Below are 21580 nucleotides of genomic sequence, written 5' to 3'. Positions count from 1 at the left end.
TCAAGCTCCGCTGAGGCTGGGGCTTCATTAAAGAGCCGGGCCTGTATGCGGAGGTGTTTGTCAACCGAAGGGATGTTGAGTCTCATCTCAGAGAGGGCCACCCAGACCGGGATCTCTACCCGGGGGACGAAGTGAGTTACACCAGGCACTTTGGGGAAAAGGGGTGGTTTGCCCTAAATGTCCACAAGAGGCAGAACCCTGTGACACCCCCGATTAAGGTGCCAGTGAAGCTGACCCCTGTGGCAAAGGTGCCCCCTTGTGGTCAGCCTATGATCATTACCAGGACCACCGAGGTCACTCCAACGTGTACTATGGTCAAGACCACGACATGCAGCATCGTCACCTCCACCACCCTCGTGGCCAAGGAGACGCCTCTTCAGGTGGGGTGTGCCCCTGCTGCTCCAGAACTGAAGACAGTGGGTACGCAGACCCCCAGATGGGACAACACAGCAGTGCCAGGTGGTGCGCAATACCCTAGGGGGTTGCCTCCGCCGGTGCTGCCTCCTGAGTGGTTCAAGTAACTATCCTAACACTCTGTGATTGTAAATAGTTCATTGTTTTCTGCTGTTATGCTGCTAAAACCCGTCCAGGGTTAACTCTTAAAGGGATCCCTTTGTTGACCCGGGATCCCTATTGTCTTTTGTTTGTTTTCCACTTGTTGCTTCCGTTATCAAGAGACTGCCGAATCATGGACGGTGAATGATTCAAAAACTGATGTTGTAAATAGTTTGCACCTTCTTAAAGGTGCTCTCTACTGGTTTTATACAAGGAAAGGACTCTTTGCGAAGATACTGGTTTGGGAACCAGCACCGGAGTCCTTACTGCGAACAGACTTGCAGCTTGAGAAGTTGCACTACCTCATAGAGACTTGGTTCCCTCTTAAAGGGAATGTCCACATATTGCACTTATGAACAGTGTTGCCTTAAAGGGAGCCTGTCACCCCGTTTTTTCGGTATGAGATAAAAATAATGTTAAATAGGGCCTGAGCTGTGCATTACAATAGTGTAGTTTGTGGACCCCGATTCCCCACCTATGCTGCCGAAATACGTTACCAAAGTAGTCGTTTTCGCCTGTCAATCAGGCTGGTCAGGTCAGATGGGCGTGGTGTCTTCCCCCAGATCTTGCGTAGTTTTCCGTTGGTGGCGTAGTGGTGTGCGCATGTCCAAGGTCCCGAATCCTGCACAGGGGTGTGAAAATAGCAGCGATGTCCGTTATTCCATTGGTGGTCGGTGGGCGCGGCCATCTTGCTTTGGCCACGCGTGCGCAGAAGCGGCGCTCTGCTGGCCGCGGCTTCAGGAAAATGGCCGCGGGCATCCGCGCGTGCGCAGATGGCTATCGCGGCGGCCATTTTCGTGAAGCCGAGATGCGAACTCTGCTTCACGAAAATGGCCGCCGCGATAGCCATCTGTGCACGCGCGGATGCCCGCAGCCATTTTCCTGAAGCCGCGGCCATTTTCCTGAAGCCGCGGCCAGCAGAGCGCCGCTTCTGCGCACGCGCGGCCAAAGCAAGATGGCCGCGCCCACCGACCACCAATGGAATAACGGACATCGCTGCTATTTTCACACCCCTGTGCAGGATTCGGGACCTTGGACATGCGCACACCACTACGCCACCAACGGAAAACTACGCAAGATCTGGGGGAAGACACCACGCCCATCTGACCTGACCAGCCTGATTGACAGGCAAAAACGACTACTTTGGTAACGTATTTCGGCAGCATAGGTGGGGAATCGGGGTCCACAAACTACACTATTGTAATGCACAGCTCAGGCCCTATTTAACAGTATTTTTATCTCATACCGAAAAAACGGAGTGACAGGTTCCCTTTAAGATGGTTAAATGGCAATAATGTCTTGAAAGAAGAAGTTAAATGTAACTAACTAGTTGATTGTAAGAAATATTGGTAATGTGCTCTGGAATGAAGTCCTGTAAAGGTGAAAGCTAGAAGAAAGATGCAGCAGACCCGTAGGGGTAGACATAGCGTCCTGCATACATGTCAGTAAGAAAGTAATGAAGGAAGTTTAATGTTTTATTTAATAGAAAATGTTTAATAATGTGCTAGAAAATGGGGACAGGAAGTGAACCCGTAGGGGTTAGTGGTGAGTCCTCTTAGGAGCCATACAGAGATGGCTCAGTAATCCGAACTGAAAGATGGATGATATGTTCTATACTGTGTATAGTTGTAGAAAGACAGTAGGCCCGGGCGGAAAGGGGCGGTCCTGTAACAGAAAGGAGAGGCAGTAGGTCTGGAGCAGTTAGGACAGGCGGTCCTGCAGATTTGAAGAAGGAGAATGCATAAACGTTGAATAGCCTTATAATGTGTTATAAGAAGGTCTTTAGTGGATTTAGCAAGTACGTCCTTAAAGGCAAAGTTAAATTATTGTTCAAAGATTTTGCACTTAGTAGAATACCCGGTTGGGTAAGAAAAAGTAACGTTCAAGTGTCCTCACCTTTAATAAAGGGAAGCTCTGTTAAAAAGTTTACTTGTACTTGCATTTTCAAAATTGTATGTCTTTTTGCTGACATGTATTGTTGTTTTCTTCCCAGTCCAGGAGTACTGGATTTAACTGGGGGGGAGTGCAGCGCCCCAGAGTCCTGGTCGTTGCAGTACTGTGGCTCCGCCGCTAAGGGGGGGCTATGGTACATCTGATGGCACTGAAGGAGTTCATCTGACCAGGTATCACAGACACCAATACACTTCACAATCTGGCCTCCAGGGGGAGCTAAGGGTTCTATTCATTAGGCCACTCCTCACAATCTGGTAAAACTGGGGGTTAGGCAAGAAGTTAGAGGAGAAAGCTGACTGGGTTGGAACCAGGCAACACCTTGTGGCAGAGGGTGTTGTAGGGGGAAGATTCAGAGGGGTCCCTGTCAGGGGTGGGATCCTGACAGAGGCCTAGCAACCAGAAAGAACGTTACGGGACCGCGCCTGCACGATATAGCGGCGGTACCCCAAGAAAGGATAAGAAGCGAGGTTTATTGTGCTGAGTGAGAAACGAGATCAACGCAACAAGGAGAATACCAGTAGGAGTCGTGCTGTAAGACGAGGCAACATCCTATTGAGGCGCAATACCGGTGGCCGGAATGCCGAGGAAGTATAGAGCTCCAAGCCAAACTTCAAACCTACGGCAGGACAGTCAGTTAGAGGCGGGCTGTCTCACCCAATTGACCTAGGAAGACACAGGGGGGTAACAACAGGAGTGGGGCGACGCTAGAGTCCCGGAATAGCTCCGAGCCTCCCCGTCATACGGGTGCGTCCTAACCATAAGATCTGGGGGACATGGAAGAACATCAGAATCGAGTTGTGAGGGAACACGAGAAACAGACACAACAGTTGTGAGGACTATCCCGTGGTGCTCAGCAGGGAAGGACTACAACACACAAGCGCTAGCAGGTAGGCACAGATTTCCACCTGCAAAGGGAACTCTGGAGGTGCCATCGGACCGACCAGGCTTGCGCAGCCCAGTTAACCGTATTCCGGATTGAGGACCCTGAAGCCTTCAGTAAAGAGGTAAAGAGACTGCAACCTGGTGTCCTCGTTATTTACTGCAACCTGCACCGCACCACGACAACATCATCACCATTACGCACACCATTCCCTCCACCTTTATTGTACGCCCCTCAGCAGGGTCACGGACCGGGTCTAGCCACCGTGACAACCCCAGAACAGAGACTCAGAGGCCCGGTACCGGGTACCCCTCGGCCCTGCGGCAGTGGGGGCGCTACACATACAGTGCTGCCCCATTAGCCCCCCACAGTGCCACCCCAATATAGCGCAGGCCGTCACCCACCCACAGTTCCACCTCATTATCCCCCACATTGCCACCCCTGTACAGAGTACCCCTCTACGGTTCCTATGTCCTCAGTATTGCCTCTCACACCACGCTTCTCCTGCATTGTATGTAACTGACAATGTCTCATGATTGGTGCAGGTTCAGGTGAAGGACACGTTGGACAAGGCGGTGCCCAAGATCCGACTGTCGCTCACTGGAGAGATGGTGCAGGATGATGGAGAGGTCAGCCCTCTGAGTTCTTATCACTCACAGATCCAGATGACTGACGGTAAAGGAATCGCTGAGTTTGTGGTGAACATCCCGGCCGATGTCACCATCCTGGAATTTACGGTGAGTCGCCATCTGGCACGGGCGCTGCCGCTGGTTACAGGAGTGATTTTTACACCAGATTTATGACTTTATTAGATAAAGACAGCCGACAAGAACCTGCAAGATGAAAATCAGGCGAGTTCCACGTACACAGCAACAGCCTACAAGTCACCAACTAAGAGCTACCTGTACATAAACTGGGCGCGGGAGAGTGAAGTGCTGCACGTTGGTGGCTACCTCAATGTCCAGGTGGTGCCCAAAAGCCCCTATATGGCCAAACTGACCCACTACAGCTACCTGGTGAGTGTTGTGGGACCACAACTGTGCTGTGGGGGCTGGGACTGTGCCTCACTGGGGTCCGGGACTGTGCCTTGCTGGGGAGCTCAGGGCTGTGCCTCGCTGGGGAGCCCGGGACTGTGTGTTGCTGGGGGGCCCAGGACTGTGCCTCGGTTTGGGGGCCCGGGACTATGCCTCGGTTTAGGGGGTCTGGGACTGTGCCTCATTGGGCCGCCTGGGACTATGCATTGCAGGGGGCTGGGACTGTGCATCTCTGGAGAGCCTGGGACTGTGCCTTGCTGCGGGGCCAGGACTGTGCTTCACTGGGGGGCCCGAGACTGTGCCTCGCTGCGGGCCCAGGGATTGTGTTGTGCTGCGGAGCCTGGGACTGTGCTTCGCTGGCAGTTTTTAATTATTTGGGAGTCTTGCACGTCTCCATCTTTATCTGGTTTCTCCTCCAGGTCATCTCTAAGGGGAAGATTGTAACTTATAATACAGTTCAGAGGGTCCACGACTCAACCTCCCAGAACTTGAACATCCAGATAACGGCAGCCATGGTGCCCTCCATCCGCCTCCTGGTTTATTACATTATCACCGGAGACTCCACCGCCGAGGTCGTGGCTGATTCCATCTGGGTGGATGTGAGAGAGAAATGCATCAATAATCAGGAGGTGAGAGGCCAAGAGGTGACAATGAGGCCCGCGTATGATTGTAACCAGCTCTGGGGCCACATATGCACATCGGTCAGAGAAGAGTCTGCAGTGAAAAGGTTGGCTGTGCTGTGGTCAGAGGAGAGTCCCCAGTGTCCGGGGAGGGCTGTGCTGCCGTGAGAGGGGAGTCCCGAATGTCCGTGGTGTCATGACCCTGTTGTCGTTTGTCCCGGGGCTCCTTCCCTGTCCCTAATGCTAGGGGCCGACTAGTTCGCCCTGTTCCTTGGGTTATTTCTGAAGGTGAAGATGCCAGGGCCTTCTACCTTGCTTAGCTCCTGAATCTGCCCTCAGTCTGTACCCTTCCCCCCACCCAGGGAAGAGGGGAGTAGTAGTGTACCGTAATACACTAACCAGACTAACAAGGTAATACGAACAGGGTAATGAAAAATACCAAATATATTCACACATGTAACAGAGTAATGCATCTGGAAGTGGGGGATGGGTTTAAACCAAAGTAGAAGAAGAAAGGGATTTATCACACACACAAAACCTAGCAACAGTCACAGATAAATCCACCAAATGCATAAACACCTCCAGACATGCAGCATAAGCTAACTCTGACAATGAGTGCTAGTCAGGGCCCAGATTATATAGGAGATGCTAACAGTGCATAGCTGAGAGCCTAAACACTACAGGAGCGCTCAACTGAGCAGATTAACCTCTGCACTGCCAAAAGAAATTTACACTGTTTAATAAGAAGGTGAAGCGCTTCTAATCAGTGCAGGAGTAGGAGAAATCAGATGCTGCGGTCTTCTGGCTACTCTCTGTGCTGCTGTCAAAGGGGATTCCCCAGTATCTAGGGGGTGCTGTGCTGTGGTCATAGAATAGTCCTCAGTGTCTGAGGAGCCCTGTTTTGCTGTAATAAGGGAGTCCCTAGTGTCCAGTGAGGGCTGTGCTGTAGTCAGAGAAAAGTCCCCAGTGTCCAGGGGGCACTGTCCTGCAGTCAGAGGGCAGTCCCCAGTGACCAGGCACACTGTTTTTCAGTCAGAGAAGAGTTCTCAGTGACTGGTGGGCTGTGTTGCAGTTAGATGAGAGTCCCCAGTGTCCAGGGGGCTGTGCTGTGGACAGAGGAGAGTCCCCAGTGTCCAGGGGGCTGTGTTGTGGACAGAGGAGTGTCCATTGTGTCCGGGGAGCTGTGTTTTGGACAGAGGAGAGTCCCCGGTGTCCAGGGGGCTGTGTTTGGACAGAGGAGAGTACCAAGTGTCTGGGAAGCTGTGTTGCGGACAGAGGAGAGTCTCCAGTGTCCGGGGGGCTGTGCTGTGGACAGAGGAGAGTCCCCAGTGTCCGGGGGGCTGTGCTGTGGACAGAGGAGAGTCCCCAGTGTCCAAGGGGCTGTGTTGTGGACAGAGGAGAGTCCCCAGTGTCTGAGGGGCTGTGTTGTGGACAGAGGAGAGTCCCCAGTGTCCGGGGAGCTGTGTTGTGGACAGAGGAGAGTCTCCAGTGTCCAGGGGGCTGTGTTGTGGTCAGAGGAGAGTCCCCAGTGTCCGGGGAGGGCTGTGCTGCCGTGAGAGGGGAGTCCCGAATGTCCGTGGTGTCATGACCCTGTTGTCGTTTGTCCCGGGGCTCCTTCCCTGTCCCTAATGCTAGGGGCCGACTAGTTCGCCCTGTTCCTTGGGTTATTTCTGAAGGTGAAGATGCCAGGGCCTTCTACCTTGCTTAGCTCCTGAATCTGCCCTCAGTCTGTACCCTTCCCCCCACCCAGGGAAGAGGGGAGTAGTAGTGTACCGTAATACACTAACCAGACTAACAAGGTAATACGAACAGGGTAATGAAAAATACCAAATATATTCACACATGTAACAGAGTAATGCATCTGGAAGTGGGGGATGGGTTTAAACCAAAGTAGAAGAAGAAAGGGATTTATCACACACACAAAACCTAGCAACAGTCACAGATAAATCCACCAAATGCATAAACACCTCCAGACATGCAGCATAAGCTAACTCTGACAATGAGTGCTAGTCAGGGCCCAGATTATATAGGAGATGCTAACAGTGCATAGCTGAGAGCCTAAACACTACAGGAGCGCTCAACTGAGCAGATTAACCTCTGCACTGCCAAAAGAAATTTACACTGTTTAATAAGAAGGTGAAGCGCTTCTAATCAGTGCAGGAGTAGGAGAAATCAGATGCTGCGGTCTTCTGGCTACTCTCTGTGCTGCTGTCAAAGGGGATTCCCCAGTATCTAGGGGGTGCTGTGCTGTGGTCATAGAATAGTCCTCAGTGTCTGAGGAGCCCTGTTTTGCTGTAATAAGGGAGTCCCTAGTGTCCAGTGAGGGCTGTGCTGTAGTCAGAGAAAAGTCCCCAGTGTCCAGGGGGCACTGTCCTGCAGTCAGAGGGCAGTCCCCAGTGACCAGGCACACTGTTTTTCAGTCAGAGAAGAGTTCTCAGTGACTGGTGGGCTGTGTTGCAGTTAGATGAGAGTCCCCAGTGTCCAGGGGGCTGTGCTGTGGACAGAGGAGAGTCCCCAGTGTCCAGGGGGCTGTGTTGTGGACAGAGGAGTGTCCATTGTGTCCGGGGAGCTGTGTTTTGGACAGAGGAGAGTCCCCGGTGTCCAGGGGGCTGTGTTTGGACAGAGGAGAGTACCAAGTGTCTGGGAAGCTGTGTTGCGGACAGAGGAGAGTCTCCAGTGTCCGGGGGGCTGTGCTGTGGACAGAGGAGAGTCCCCAGTGTCCGGGGGGCTGTGCTGTGGACAGAGGAGAGTCCCCAGTGTCCAAGGGGCTGTGTTGTGGACAGAGGAGAGTCCCCAGTGTCTGAGGGGCTGTGTTGTGGACAGAGGAGAGTCCCCAGTGTCCGGGGAGCTGTGTTGTGGACAGAGGAGAGTCTCCAGTGTCCAGGGGGCTGTGTTGTGGACAGAGGAGAGTCCCCAGTGTCCGGCGGTGCTGATATCTGGGGTCTTTCTCTTTTTCAGGTGCAACTGTCAACCAAGAAAAGAGTGTTCCAGCCCAAGGCTTCGGTGCCACTGACCGTCCAGGCGCAGACTGGATCCATTGTTGCTTTGTCCGCTGTAGACGTCTCTGTCTATGATGTCACCAAGAAGACGCAGAGACCCATGGACCGAGTAAGAGCTGCCATCCAGGATCAGGGAATTTGTTGGTCTTCCTTTTGTAAAGACCCTAATCCTTCTCACAGCTGAGGTTCCGTAACAATCTATCCATTCCAGAAAGACCTCTGTGTGGTAAATGGGCTGAAGTCCTGACAAATTGTTTGCACTGTCACACTGTAACAAGCCCTCAGCTGTGGGAAGTCCTTGCCCTGTGTGGGTTCAGCCTCTGGATGTCATCCTCAGGTTCTCCGGAGGATCGAGGAGAGTGATCTGGGATGCGGCGCTGGAGCTGGGAAGGATAACAAGGAAGTGTTTGAATTGGCCGGACTGACCTTCATCACAAACGCCAACATCCGGGCATCACAGACGACAGGTGGCGAATGCTGGGGGTTGTAGTTACATATTATGGAGCACCAGTACGGTAGTGAAATGCGTTCCCTGAAAGGTGAAGTACCGTCTGTAGGCCTCACCCTATGTAGCCTAAGTGCAAGCAGGGCACAGATACTGCCTGACCGGTGGGGACTTGTACTCCGGGTGTGTGTACATTTACCCTGGGGTGAGTGTTTTGTTACCCAGGGCACACATAGATTTCCCTCCAGGGGTGCCTATACTTTTACAACCATTTTCATTTCTGAATGCATTTTAAATAATGAAGCATTTTGCAAATAACGTTGATTTTAAGTGTCCTGTTTACTGCCTACATCTCCCATGAGAGCTATGTGTTTCCATGGTTTCTGGCTACTGTAACCCCTGGACACTGTAATAGTTATCGTGTCAGTGTTTTGTCCTTTTGTGTTCGGGGGTTGTACTGTGTGCAGACATTGGAGAATACAAAGAAGCGCCATCAGTAAAGCAGCCAATCAGAGTCCAGCTGTCGCTACAGATTTGGCTGCAATAGATGTTTCCGTGTTGTACCTCTGGTCACCCACCGGGCCTGGTAGCCACATCCTGCTATCCTGTTGGCTCCAGCACCATGGTTCTGGTAGCCCCCGTGGCTCACAGTCCTGTTGGCCCCTCAATCCAGATAGTCCAACCCCGAGGCCCTTGTAGCCCCACCCTCACAGTCTTGGTAGCCCATCATTTTGGGTAGCACTTGTTCCCCTGGAGCTCTTGTAGCTTCACCCTCGCAGTCCCGGTAGCCCCTCAGTCCTAGTAGCCCTATCTTCACGTCCCTGGTAGCCCTGGCCCCATGCTCACAGTCCTTCGAGTCCCGCCCCTGCTGTCCTTGTAGTCCCGCCTTTGCATCCCTGGTAGCCCTGGCCCTGTGCTGGCGGTCTTGAAGCCCTGCCCCGCAGCCTGGTAACCTCGCCCTTGCAGTACTTGTAGCCCTGCCTTTGCATCCCTGGTTGCCCTGGCCCTGTGCTCAATCCTTGTAACCCAGCCCCACAGCCTGGTAACCCCGCCCTTGAAGTCCTTGTAGCCCCACCCCGCAGCCTGGTAACCCCACCCTTGCAGTCCTTGTAGCCCCACCTTCGCGTCCCTGGTAGCTCCCGTGCAGTCCTTGTAGCCCCGCACCGCTGCATGGTAACCCCACCCTTGCAGTCCTTGTAGCCACGCCCCTGCTGTCCTGGTAAACATAGCTCAGTGTTTTCTACTTACAATTTACATTTCACTTTTTAGCATTCTCCTGCAATGAAATAATAAGGAGCAAACGATCAGATACCCTGGGGGCCGAAATCCTAAAAGCAAGTAAGTGCCCCCTTCCCAGATGTTACCCACGTTCTTTCTGCTCTGTGGGGGCTCCATCATGTTGGGGCAGCTTTACATCCGGACCATTATCTGATGGGGGTGATAGTCTAAATACAAGTGAGCAGCACAATAATCATGACTGCCAGGGTCTGATGGGGGTAGTAGTTTCAGCAGTCACAGCACCAGTTATGTGTGCTTCTTTCAGCTGAGGGTGTGCTACAATGTATCAGATCCTCTGCAGCAGCTCGATCTCTCCACTTCTGATCGTCCACACCAAATACAACTGCGTGAGAGTAAGATGTCATTCACTGACAAGAAGCAGAGATATTAGGTGCAGGGGAACTGAAGCACAGTCTATTAAAGCTGCCAGTTGTCCCATTATATGATGACTATGGGGTGCACGGTACAGTATTGGGGTGCACCACCTGCCATCATCGCGGTCACATGACGCTTGTCCCAGTATGGCCGCTCTCAAAAATGTGACCGCAGGTAATAGACTCATATTGTAACAATCGCTCTTTCTCAGTCAGCACGTACAAGGACAAGCGTCTCCGGCAGTGCTGCGAGGCTGGGGGCCGGGCCTTCACGGAGGACCACCAATGCGTGGCAGGAATAGCGCGTATCCAGAAGGACAAAGGACAGCCCTGCGTCAGTGCCTTCACGGCATGCTGCGAGGTGGTCCAGGCAAAAGACCACGAGCTGGCCCAGAAAAACCTGGATATTGGCCGAATGTGTGAGTATTCACATGGCCGGCCGCTGTCAGCGCCCCGGAGGATAGAGGAAATAACAAGGTTGTGTTGTCTTTCAGTCATCAGAACAGTGTTTGATCTTGATGAGCCAGAAATCCGCAGTTACTTCCCAGAGAGCTGGTTGTGGGAGGAGCTCTCCATCTCTGATAGGTGCTTACATGGGTGGGGTGAGGGTCTGCTCCTCAGAGGCGGAGTCTGCAGCACTGATACATAATTCTCTACTCTCTCCATAGAAGAGGCTTTAAAGAGGCTGGCCTGACCCTGCCTGATTCTCTGACCACCTGGGAGATCCAGGGGATCGGCATGTCTGACCAAGGTGCGAACAGGGACTGTGTCTACAGAGTGCGACAGAGCCTAGACCCTGCCACCTAGATGAGAGCCCCTAGTAAAGGGGGTAATGGCGATAGAACTGCCTAGTAGTTAATAAAAGGTAATGGCGATAGAACAGTGCCCCTTAGTGGTCAGGAAAAGGTAATGGTGATAGAACAGTGACCCCCAGTGGTCAAGAGAAGGTAATGGTGATAGTGCAGAGGCTACTAGTGGTCAGGAAAAGGTAATGGTGATAGAGCAGAGCCACCTAGTGGTTAGGAGAAGGTAACAGTGATAGAGCAGAGCCACCTAGTGGTTAGGAGAAGGTAACAGTGATAGAACAGGGCCCTCTCATGGTCAGGAGAAGGTAATGGTGATAGCGAAGAGGCTACTAGTGGTCAGGTAATGGTGATAGAGCAGAGCCACCTAGTGGTCAGGAGAAGGTAACAGTGATAGAACAGGGCCCTCTCATGGTCAGGAGAAGGTAATGGTGATAGCGAAGAGGCTACTAGTGGTCAGGTAATGGTGATAGAGCAGAGCGACCTAGTGGTCAGGAGAAGGTAACAGTGATAGAACAGGGCCCTCTCATGGTCAGGAGAAGGTAATGGTGATAGCGAAGAGTCTACTAGTGGTCAGGTAATGGTGATAGAGCAGAGCCACCTAGTGGTCAGGAGAAGGGAACAGTGATAGAACAGGGCCCTCTCATGGTCAGGAGAAGGTAATGGTGATAGCGAAGAGGCTACTAGTGGTCAGGTAATGGTGATAGAGCAGAGCCACCTAGTGGTCAGGAGAAGGTAACAGTGATAGAACAGGGCCCTCTCGTGGTCAGGAGAAGGTAATGGTGATAGCGAAGAGGCTACTAGTGGTCAGGTAATGGTGATAGAGCAGAGCCACCTAGTGGTCAGGAGAAGGTAACAGTGATAGAACAGGGCCCCTCTCATGGTCAGGAGAAGGTAATGGTGATAGCGAAGAGGCTACTAGTGGTCAGGTAATGGTGATAGAGCAGAGCCACCTAGTGGTCAGGAGAAGGTAACAGTGATAGAACAGGGCCCTCTCGTGGTCAGGAGAAGGTAATGGTGATAGCGAAGAGGCTACTAGTGGTCAGGTAATGGTGATAGAGCAGAGCCACCTAGTGGTCAGGAGAAGGTAACAGTGATAGAACAGGGCCCTCTCGTGGTCAGGAGAAGGTAATGGTGATAGCGAAGAGGCTACTAGTGGTCAGGTAATGGTGATAGAGCAGAGCCACCTAGTGGTCAGGAGAAGGTAACAGTGATAGAACAGGGCCCTCTCGTGGTCAGGAGAAGGTAATGGTGATAGCGAAGAGGCTACTAGTGGTCAGGTAATGGTGATAGAGCAGAGCCACCTAGTGGTCAGGAGAAGGTAACAGTGATAGAACAGGGCCCTCTCGTGGTCAGGAGAAGGTAATGGCAATAGAACAGAGCTCCCTAGTTTTCTGGAGAAGGTAATGGTGATAGAGCAGAGCCCCCTAGTGGTCAGGAAAAGGTAATGGTGATAGAACAGGGACCCCTAGTGGTCAGTAAAAGGTAACAGTGATAGAACAGACCCTTATAGTGCTCAAGAAAAGGTTTCTGTAATAAAGTAGAGCACTCTGGTGGTCATGAGAAGCTATTGGTCATAGCAGAGTCCCCTAGTGGCCTTTGCTTCCCTGACATTGGTGGTTTGGGTTTTTCAGGTCTGTGTGTGGCCGATCCGGCCCAGATAACTGTATCTAAAGACCTGTTCATCGACGTGCAGCTGCCGTACTCCGTTATCCGGGGGGAACAAGTGGAGATCCAAGTGACTGTCTACAACTACCAGAACTCCAAGGTCAAGGCAGGTCATCCCCAAATGATCCTAAGCATTCAGGGAGTGTACCAGGGACCCCCAGTGTGGTCACAGTCATGGTGGGTATGCGGGATCTGATATCTCTGGGCAATATGTCTAATGTACACCCCTCTTGCTGTGTCACTGTTGCCTCTCAGGGTTGCATCTCTGTGTCTGTGGGTAAAGAAGTCTGTCTGGTGAGTGAACTGAAGATTGGGCATCGCGGGAAAGCCAAAGACTGCAACGAGGAGTTCAAGCCAGAGATGCCCAGGGTATTCACCTACAACATCCTTCCTCTGGCACTCGGCCTGCACACCATCAACTTTACCCTGAATGCGCAATTCAACGGCGAGAAAGTAGTGAAAATGCTGCGTGTCGTGGTAGGTGGCTGTGTGCAGCAGTGGCTCCTGGGTAGTGTCTCTTTAAGTGGCAACACTATAATCATGTGATCTTTGCTGTTTTCTAGTCGGAGGGCATTAAAATGGAGCAGAGCGTGGGATTTACGCTGGATCCGCTGGGGCTCCGCGGTACGTGCCGGTGGGGGCAAAGCTAGAGCAGGTTGTATGGCTATGAGGCGTCATCAGTTCACTTTGTGCTTTCATTCAATCACATCTTCAGTATCTGCTTATATTTGGTGAATAGGAACCTGTGCTGACATAGTCCTGCTCACACAGCTGAGGGTCTGGTACTGTGTATCAGTGCAGTAGTATAGTGTCTCCTGTCCTGATAATTTGTTGCAATGTATCAGCCTGAACTCCATGCGCTACATTGAAACAAGCCATCAGCTGTGCACAGGCCAAGATGGGTCTGAATGCTATTCACTGACAGCAAGCCGAGATTGAGAAATTGGTGCAGGACTGAAACACAACGTAAAGTAGATAGCAGCTCAGACTCAGATGAATGTGATGATCACTGTATGCCGCCATCATAGGTGTCATGGGGAGCGCAGACAGATACTGTGTGCTGGGCACCGACTGTCAGCTCCTCGGCCCTAACATCCTCATCATCTGTTCATATAAGGGGTGACAAAGAGGCAGCAGGATCTACCCTACCGGATACCCGCCAACACCGTGCCCAAGTCTGGGATCAATCGCATCTTCTCAATCAATGGTGAGTGACTAAAAGTCCCAGCATGCATTGGAGCATTGCATTGTGGGAATTGTTCAAACAGGACATGCTAACACCACTAGTGTTGGGGGGCAGATATGACCAAAGAATAAGACATGATATAACAGAATAGTGATCACAGCTCTGGATGTGACTGGAAGATAAGACATGATATAACAGCAGAATAGTGACTGCAGCTCTGGAGGCGACTGGAGGATAAGACTTGATGTAACAGCAAAATAGTGACTGCATTTCTGGAGGTGACTGGAGTACAGAGTACATAGACATGATATTACAGCAGAATAGTGACTGCAGCTCTGGAGGTGACTGGAGTACATAGACATGATATTACAGCAGAATGGTGACTGCAGCTCTGGAGGTGACTGGAGTACATAGACATGATATTACAGCAGAATAGTGACTGCAGCTCTGGAGGTGACTGGAGTACATAGACATGATATTACAGCAGAATAGTGACTGCAGCTCTGGAAGTGTGCAGGTTTCTGACCCGGATCCTCTTTCCTTCCTCCTGTAATCAGGGAATATTATGGGGGAGGTGATTGACTCAGTTCTTAATTCGGATGGGGTGAAGTATCTGGTCAGCATGCCAAAAGGGAATGCAGAGATGGAGCTGGCGAGAGTGGCTCCCATATTCTACGTCTATCACTACCTGGAGACGAAGCAGCAGTGGAGCCTCCTGGAGGCCAACACCCTCTCCGCCCAGCTAGACATGAAGCAGAAGCTAAAAGAAGGTGAATGCCAACCCTGCGGCCCCCCATATCTGTGCCCGGGCCCCTTGCTATGTATCATCCCTAGATATATGCCCGGGCCCCTCATTGTGTAACCCTCAGATCTGTGCACAGGCCCTAACTTTGTATTTCACCAGATCTGTGTCAGGGCCCCTTGCTGTGTATCCCACCAGATCTGTGTCCGGGCCCCTCGCCGTGTATCCCCCCATTCCCTATCATTGTGTGTCCATCTCATGTTTTAGGGGTCAGGAGTGTCCTGGCATTCAGGAACAGAGATTACTCGTACAGTCTGTGGAGGGACAGTCAGCCCAGCACCTGGTACGTACTGAGACACAATGGTGGTCCTTCCACAATCCTCTGCTCCCCGGCTTCATCCTTTCTGGGAAGAGCCTAGAACTCTGCTCATCCTGATCCACCTGGTTCATGAAAACATTTCCAGTGATGCAGGAAGAACTGACACTCATGTGGAGCAGATGTGTGATAATGTTGTTGGATACCCCCTCAGCTGGGTGACGGCATGGTCTCTCCGCAGGATGACGGCTTTCGCTCTGCGTATCTTCGGAGACGTTCATCGATATGTCGCCATTGATCAGATGTCTGTATGCACCACTCTACTGTGGCTGGTCGACAACTGCCAGGCCCAAGACGGATCCTTCCAGGAGAAGTCCACCTCCTCGCCCGTAAAACTGCAGGTGAGTAAAATGGGGTGAACACCCACAAAACAAGACTGGACGCCGACCCATCAAAGGGACCCTGACAGCGGATAGTCGCTGCTGGTCTACGGACTACACATATCAGGCAATGTGTGATCTGTGCCATCATGCCCGACTCGGACGTTGCGTCGTTTCAGGGAAGAGCTGACTTTGAAAGCTGCTGGAGACTAGTCCGACAGGTCCGCAGCTTCTCCCCGCCCACTGCTCTTGACTGACAGGTCTCTCCTTATACACACAGAGAGACCTGTCACTTCAGTGTAGCGTGTAGAAAATATTCATGCAGAAGTGTAGCGTTTATTCCAGTGGTTCCTCCACAATACAGACACTAGCTAGCGATGGACTCCGTGTCTGGAGGTAGTGCTCCTTCCCCAACTGCCGGACCTATCAGCCTGCCGGTGCTGTAACTGTGACTGTAGTCACCGCCCCACAACAGTAGCATACTATTTAAGCCTTTTAGCCTCCTTTTTTGCCCTACAGTGATGCGGCGCGATTGCATATTCCGGGTATACTTATACCCCCACTGTTGAACCTTTCCTACTGACTAGGATTGGCACGTGACTGATGAAAGTCCAGACGGACTGAAACGTTTCGAGTGCTACAAATAAATTCTTCACTATTGCTGAAGTTCAGTGCTAGACTTCTTTATCACTTTATTGATGATTTGGGAACCTAGTCTATGCACCGTATTGTAGCTGTGCACACGGTGTTTTAATTTACTTCTATCACGACCACTGAGGCTTCTCTATACTGTGCAGTGAACAGTATTCTGGGATCCCACTCCCGTCTCACCAGCACCTCATCCACATCAAGTGTGTGCACTCCGAACTTCGGTATACTCCAGGGCGGGGAGTGAGAACAAGCCACCGAGGAACGGTCTGACTAGTTGGCCATCATGAGTGAGATGATAAAGGGCCTTATACATGCAGTCCCAGGAACGGCAGCATCTGTCTGCTGTCTGGGTAACCTTAAACAACCCTTTCCTTCCCCTTTAACAGTATTCTCTAGAGCAGGCATGTCAAACACGCGTCCCGCGGGCCGCATGCGGCCCTTTACAGGCATATCTGCGGCCTGCACAAAAGTCTCAAACTTTGTCCGCCCCCACAGACAGACAGACCAGTGAGATAATCCCCCCCGCGCTGCTGCGCTACTAGTACCCGCCCGCCGGGCGCCGGCCCGGTTCCCTTGCTTGTTGTGGCTAGTGAGAGTGACAACAAGAGGAGTCCTGTCCCTGCGTGCGCCCTGGGCCCTGACAACCGCTGAGAGGCGCTGACCGCCACTGGCACTTCCGCATCAGGGAAGCGCCAGCAGCGGCTGACGTCACTGAGCGTGTGACAGGCTGCTTCAGTTCATTCGTCGTCACTGTCTCACTCGCACTCGCTGTGTGTTCAGTTTGTGGTTGGAGAGTCCAGGTGACGTCGTCGGTGCCGGTGGTAAGTGGCGTGCTCCAGACCGCGGCCACGGGGACCGGGTGGAGCTGAAGTCTGACTCTGAAACCTGCCTGCTGCATAGGGGGAGGGTGTGTAGGACTGGAGGAGCAGATCCTTGTACTATGGGGGTGTCTGTGTCAGACTGGAGGAGCAGATCCTCTTGTATTATGGGGGTCCCTATATTTCTGGAGGTGGAAGTACCAGGATCTGATCCTCCACCTCCAGAAATATAGGGACCCCCATAATACAAGAAGATCTGCTCCTCCAGTCTGACACAGACACCCCCATACAAAATCTTCTCAGAGAACAAGGCTGACTGATCACCACTTATCATCTTTGATCAAAGTAGGCACTGCGTTGTCATTTCAGCCTGATATACCAACAATTGTTAGCACAAAGAGGTGTTAAGCCTCAGGACAAAACACTAATGATTGAAAAAAATGATAGCAAATAAATGTTTCGTTTTTAATTGCTGTATTTTTGTTAAATATATTAGTTGCTGTTGCGCACTGCAAATATATGTTGCTGTTACATATTACTACTTCATATCTTGTTTTTATGACTGCTGTTACAATACGTGTGTGACATTAGCTGCTGTGTGCGGCCCTCGCAACAACCTCGTTACTCATGTGGCCCTCGGGGTACCCTGAGTTTGACATGCCTGCTCTAGAGAAGCCCTATTTGCTTTAATGTAAGGACTGTGGGGTGTGGGGTCAGTATATGTGTAGGGTTTAGGGAGGGCACCATGCTGCTATAGGGAAGCTGTCCTGGATGCTTCCCACTGACCGTTCATTCTGCACTTCCAGGGCACGATTCCCCGAGAAGCATCAGAGAAGACCCTTTACCTTACCGCATACACGGTCATCGCCATCCAGAAAGCTTTCCACATGTGCCCAGTCATTGTGAGTACCTGTATATACACCTTGTATACCTGCCGCACCTATATACAGACACACGCTATCTACATGCTCTGCATGTATACACTGTACACATGCTATATACACACTCTTACAGTCATGACCGAAAGTGTTGGCACCCTTGAAATTGTTCCAGAAAATTAAGAATTTCTCCCAGAAAATTATTGCAATTACACATGTTTTGTTATACATGTTTATTTCCTTTGTGTGAATTGGAACGATGCAAATAAAAAAAAAAACTGAAAAAAATGCAAATTGGACATAATTGAACACAAAACCCCCAAAATGGGCAGGACAAAATTGCTGGCAAAATTGTGGGTAAACAACCTTGTTTCAAGCATGTGCTGCTCGTTCAAACGCACCTGTAGCAAGTAACAGGTGTAGGCAATATGAAAATCACTCCTGAAACCAGATAAAAAGGGGAGAAGTTAAGTCAATCTTTGCATTGTGTCTGTGTATGTCACACTAAGCATGGAGAACAGAAAGAGGAAAAGAGAACTGTCTGAGGACTTGAAAACCAAAATTGTTGAAAATTTCAACAATCTGAAGGTTACAAGTCCATCTCCAGAGATCTTGATGTTCCTTTATCCACAGTGCTCAACATAATCAAGAAGTTTACAACCCATGGCATTGTAGCTTATCTCCCTGGACGTGGACGGCAGAGAAAAAATTATGAAAGGTTGCATTGCAGGACAATACGGATGGTGGATAAGCAGCTCCAATAAAGTTTCACAGAAATTCAAGCTGTCCTGCAGGCTCAGGGTGCATCAGTCTCAGTCCACATTTCAATGGAATGAAACGCTATGGCAGGAGACCCAGGAGGACCACACTTCTGACACAGAGACCTAAAAAGCTAGACAGCAGTTTGCCAAACTGTATGTGAGTAAGCCAAAATCCTTCTGGGAAAGCATCTTATGGACAGATGAGACCAAGATAGAGCTTTTTGGTAAAGCACATCATTCTACTGTTTACCGAAAATGGAATGGGGCCCCGCAAAGAAAAGAACACAGTACCTACACTCATATATGGTGGAGGTTCAAAGATATTATACGGTTGCTTTGCTACTTCTGGCACTGGGTGCCTTGACTGTGTGCAAGGCATCATGAAATCTAAAAATTACCATTGTATTTTGGGTCGCAATGTAGTGCTTAATGTCAGAAATCTGGGTGTGCGTCCTAGGACAATGACCCCAAACCTATTTCAAGAAGCACCGAGAAATGTATGGAAACAAAGCGCTAGAGAGTTCTGAAGTGGAGAGGTATTAAAATTGCTGTTGGGAGAAGGCGCCTTCAAATATGAGAGACCTGGAGCAGTTTGCAGAAGAAGAATGGTCCAAAATTCCAGTAGAGAGTTGTAAGAAACTTGTTAATGGTGTGATGCTGCGATCACTAACGGGTTGGGGAATACTCGCTTGGCAGCAAGATTTAAGGTACGCAGGAACATTTTCCACTTTAAACAGTCTATGCGGTTTATTATACAGTCATAAACTGTACCACGAACACTTACACACTGTATTGGAACATGACATTAAGTTGCGGTCACTAAAGATGCTGGACCTTACTCCGTCCAGTTACCATGGGTGATCACACAGTTCATAACACTTCTTAGTACCCGACTTATTACAGAGTCTCTAAACACGCCAGACTTCTCTGCCCAGTTTCCGTGGGAGACCACACGCCGAACAGTTCATTATATACTCCGGAGAAGCTGCCTTATGGGGATCACCAACTTGCCTGACCGGCACAAACCAGTCGGTTCCAAACCCACCGAAGGATGGTAGCTTCCCCAACACAGTAGCCGTCACCGGCTATGCAGATCCATGGCCTCACCTCGTGCTCTTCAGGGATCCGGTCCACACACAGGACCTCCCAACACAGAGGCCACTCAGGAACACGGCCTCACCAGGTGCTCTTCAGGGATCCAGTCCACACTGTGGACCTCCCAACACACAGGCCTTTCCTCTCACAGGACCTTACAGATATGAACCATTCAGGTCCATACACTCAGAACAACGTGACCCACACCCTGGTTACATTATGAAGCTGTAACCACCCCCATAGGTGGGCGGTGTGTGTGTGTGGTTAGTAAGACCCGCCCAGCTCTCCAACTAACCCTGTAAGCCTCCCTTTAAAACTACACAAACATAAACACTTGTGGGACTACAGGTCCCAGAACAACAATACTGGCTTACAGTGCAGACTCCCTCTGCCACACATACCGGCCATTTACAATCATGCCGGACCCTGTTTCACGAACCCACTTACGTCTCCATGCGTATCCTGAGGAGCCCACATAGCGCCCCATAGCTGTAACAGGGGTCACTGCATCACAGTGGCTATAGGAAGTGATTGCAGTTATTTATTCCAAAAGTTGTGCAACCAAATATTAAGTTGAGGGTGCCAACAATTTTGTCTGGTCCATTTTGGGGGTTTTGCGTGAAATTATGTCCAGTTACCTTTTGTTCTTTGTTTTTTGTGTTGTTCCAATACACTGAAAGGAAATAAATACTGTATTTTTCGGACTATAAGACTCACCTTTTTCCTCCCAAAATGTGGAGGAAAATGGGGTGGGGGGGTGCGTCTTATAGTCTGGATATATGGGCCCTGGCTGTGGTGGGGGGAGTGGTTTCAGCGGAGCATCGAGTCACAGGAGGCTGGAGCCAGCGGCTCTGGCTAACTCCTATGCCTGCTGCTAAAGAGAAATTAATATGCACTGCATTCCACGCCCATGGACTTGGAGGGCAATGCATATTCATTTTTCTGGCATCCTGGTATAAATTGCTCCATCCTGTCCCTGGTATGATTGGTCCCATCCTTTTTCTATAATTGGCCCCATCCCGTTCCTGGTACACAGGAAAGATTAAAAAAAACCAAAACATTACACTCACCTACACGGCGCTCCCTCGCAGTGTCCTGCTCCGGTGCCAGCAGCTGGTTAATGTTTGTAAGCAGCACATGGCAGGGGTGTCATGCACTGCTCACAAGCAGAGCACAGCTGCCAGAATACTCACCGGGACCGTTCATTGCAGAGAGCGGTGAGTATCCATTCCTCTTCAGTAGCACGCAGTGTCAGCCAGCAACAAGTACACTTACTGCAAAATGAGCAGGTGACCCTAGCTCTTGAAGATCAACAAAACGTGCGTTGGAGCGACGGGGACACCAGGGTCATTTTGCAGTAAGTGTACTCATTGCTTACTATAGCGTTTTTATGCGGTTAGATTTCTTTCACACAGTATCACCGCTTCTGTATTTATCTTGAACTTATTTGCACATTATTTTATTTACATATTGATATGAAGTACACTACTTTATTTTATAAAACCTCACTAGCAATACAAAGAGATTCTTTTTTCAATAATTACTACTTACCGTATTTATTTCCTTTTTTCCCCTGAACTACTCAGGCTTTATTTATAACAAAAAGGATACTTTACATGTTTTTTTTACATATGTTTTTTTTATATTTGTATTATTTGTATTAGCACTGTGCACTTTAATCCTATTACAATTCTTCACTTTTGGCTCTTATAGATTGAGTGCTTATTTGTAGCTTGGTCTTAACTGCATGTGCAGGTTACATTAGCCCCGTTATTTGATTTCTAGCAGACTTTTAACATTTTATGTATGTCTAATAAAGCTTAATTTTTTTTTGGATTATGCTCGTTTTGTGGTGGTTCAATCACTTCCCCACATTTTGTGGTACACTATATACAGTGTACCCACTATTATATACACTGTACATGCTTTATACTCTGTATTATATACCCGCTATATGCACGGAGTATCCACTATATATTCACTATATACACTTCTATACACTACATACACTATTATATACACTGTACACTATAAACACTACACACACGCTATGTACACTGTACAAATGCTATATACACTGTATGCACAGCATATACATACTATAAACACTGTACTATATACCCGCTATATACACTGAGTATCCA

General features: G+C 50.1%; 1 protein-coding gene across 2 annotated transcripts in view; it reads left to right on the top strand.

Moving 5' to 3' along the window:
* Positions 1–21580, top strand: part of LOC143805460 (complement C5-like) — a 112808-nt gene that overhangs the window by 56791 nt on the left and 34437 nt on the right. For both annotated transcript variants that reach the window (XM_077284852.1, XM_077284851.1), the window contains exons 11-27: positions 3934–4125; positions 4201–4404; positions 4842–5051; positions 8001–8150; positions 8379–8508; positions 9756–9824; positions 10351–10557; positions 10633–10723; positions 10807–10889; positions 12576–12715; positions 12865–13086; positions 13173–13233; positions 13727–13816; positions 14353–14565; positions 14805–14880; positions 15095–15254; positions 17509–17604. In XM_077284852.1, the coding sequence (XP_077140967.1) occupies positions 3934–4125; positions 4201–4404; positions 4842–5051; positions 8001–8150; positions 8379–8508; positions 9756–9824; positions 10351–10557; positions 10633–10723; positions 10807–10889; positions 12576–12715; positions 12865–13086; positions 13173–13233; positions 13727–13816; positions 14353–14565; positions 14805–14880; positions 15095–15254; positions 17509–17604 (2394 nt within the window). The remainder of the gene's footprint in view (positions 1–3933; positions 4126–4200; positions 4405–4841; positions 5052–8000; positions 8151–8378; positions 8509–9755; positions 9825–10350; positions 10558–10632; positions 10724–10806; positions 10890–12575; positions 12716–12864; positions 13087–13172; positions 13234–13726; positions 13817–14352; positions 14566–14804; positions 14881–15094; positions 15255–17508; positions 17605–21580) is intronic.

This window comes from Ranitomeya variabilis, chromosome 2 (genome assembly GCF_051348905.1).
Source record: "Ranitomeya variabilis isolate aRanVar5 chromosome 2, aRanVar5.hap1, whole genome shotgun sequence".
Classification (NCBI taxonomy): domain Eukaryota; kingdom Metazoa; phylum Chordata; class Amphibia; order Anura; family Dendrobatidae; genus Ranitomeya; species Ranitomeya variabilis.
The sequence above is the reverse complement of the archived record's forward strand: the minus strand, read 5'-3'. Positions and strand labels throughout refer to the sequence as shown.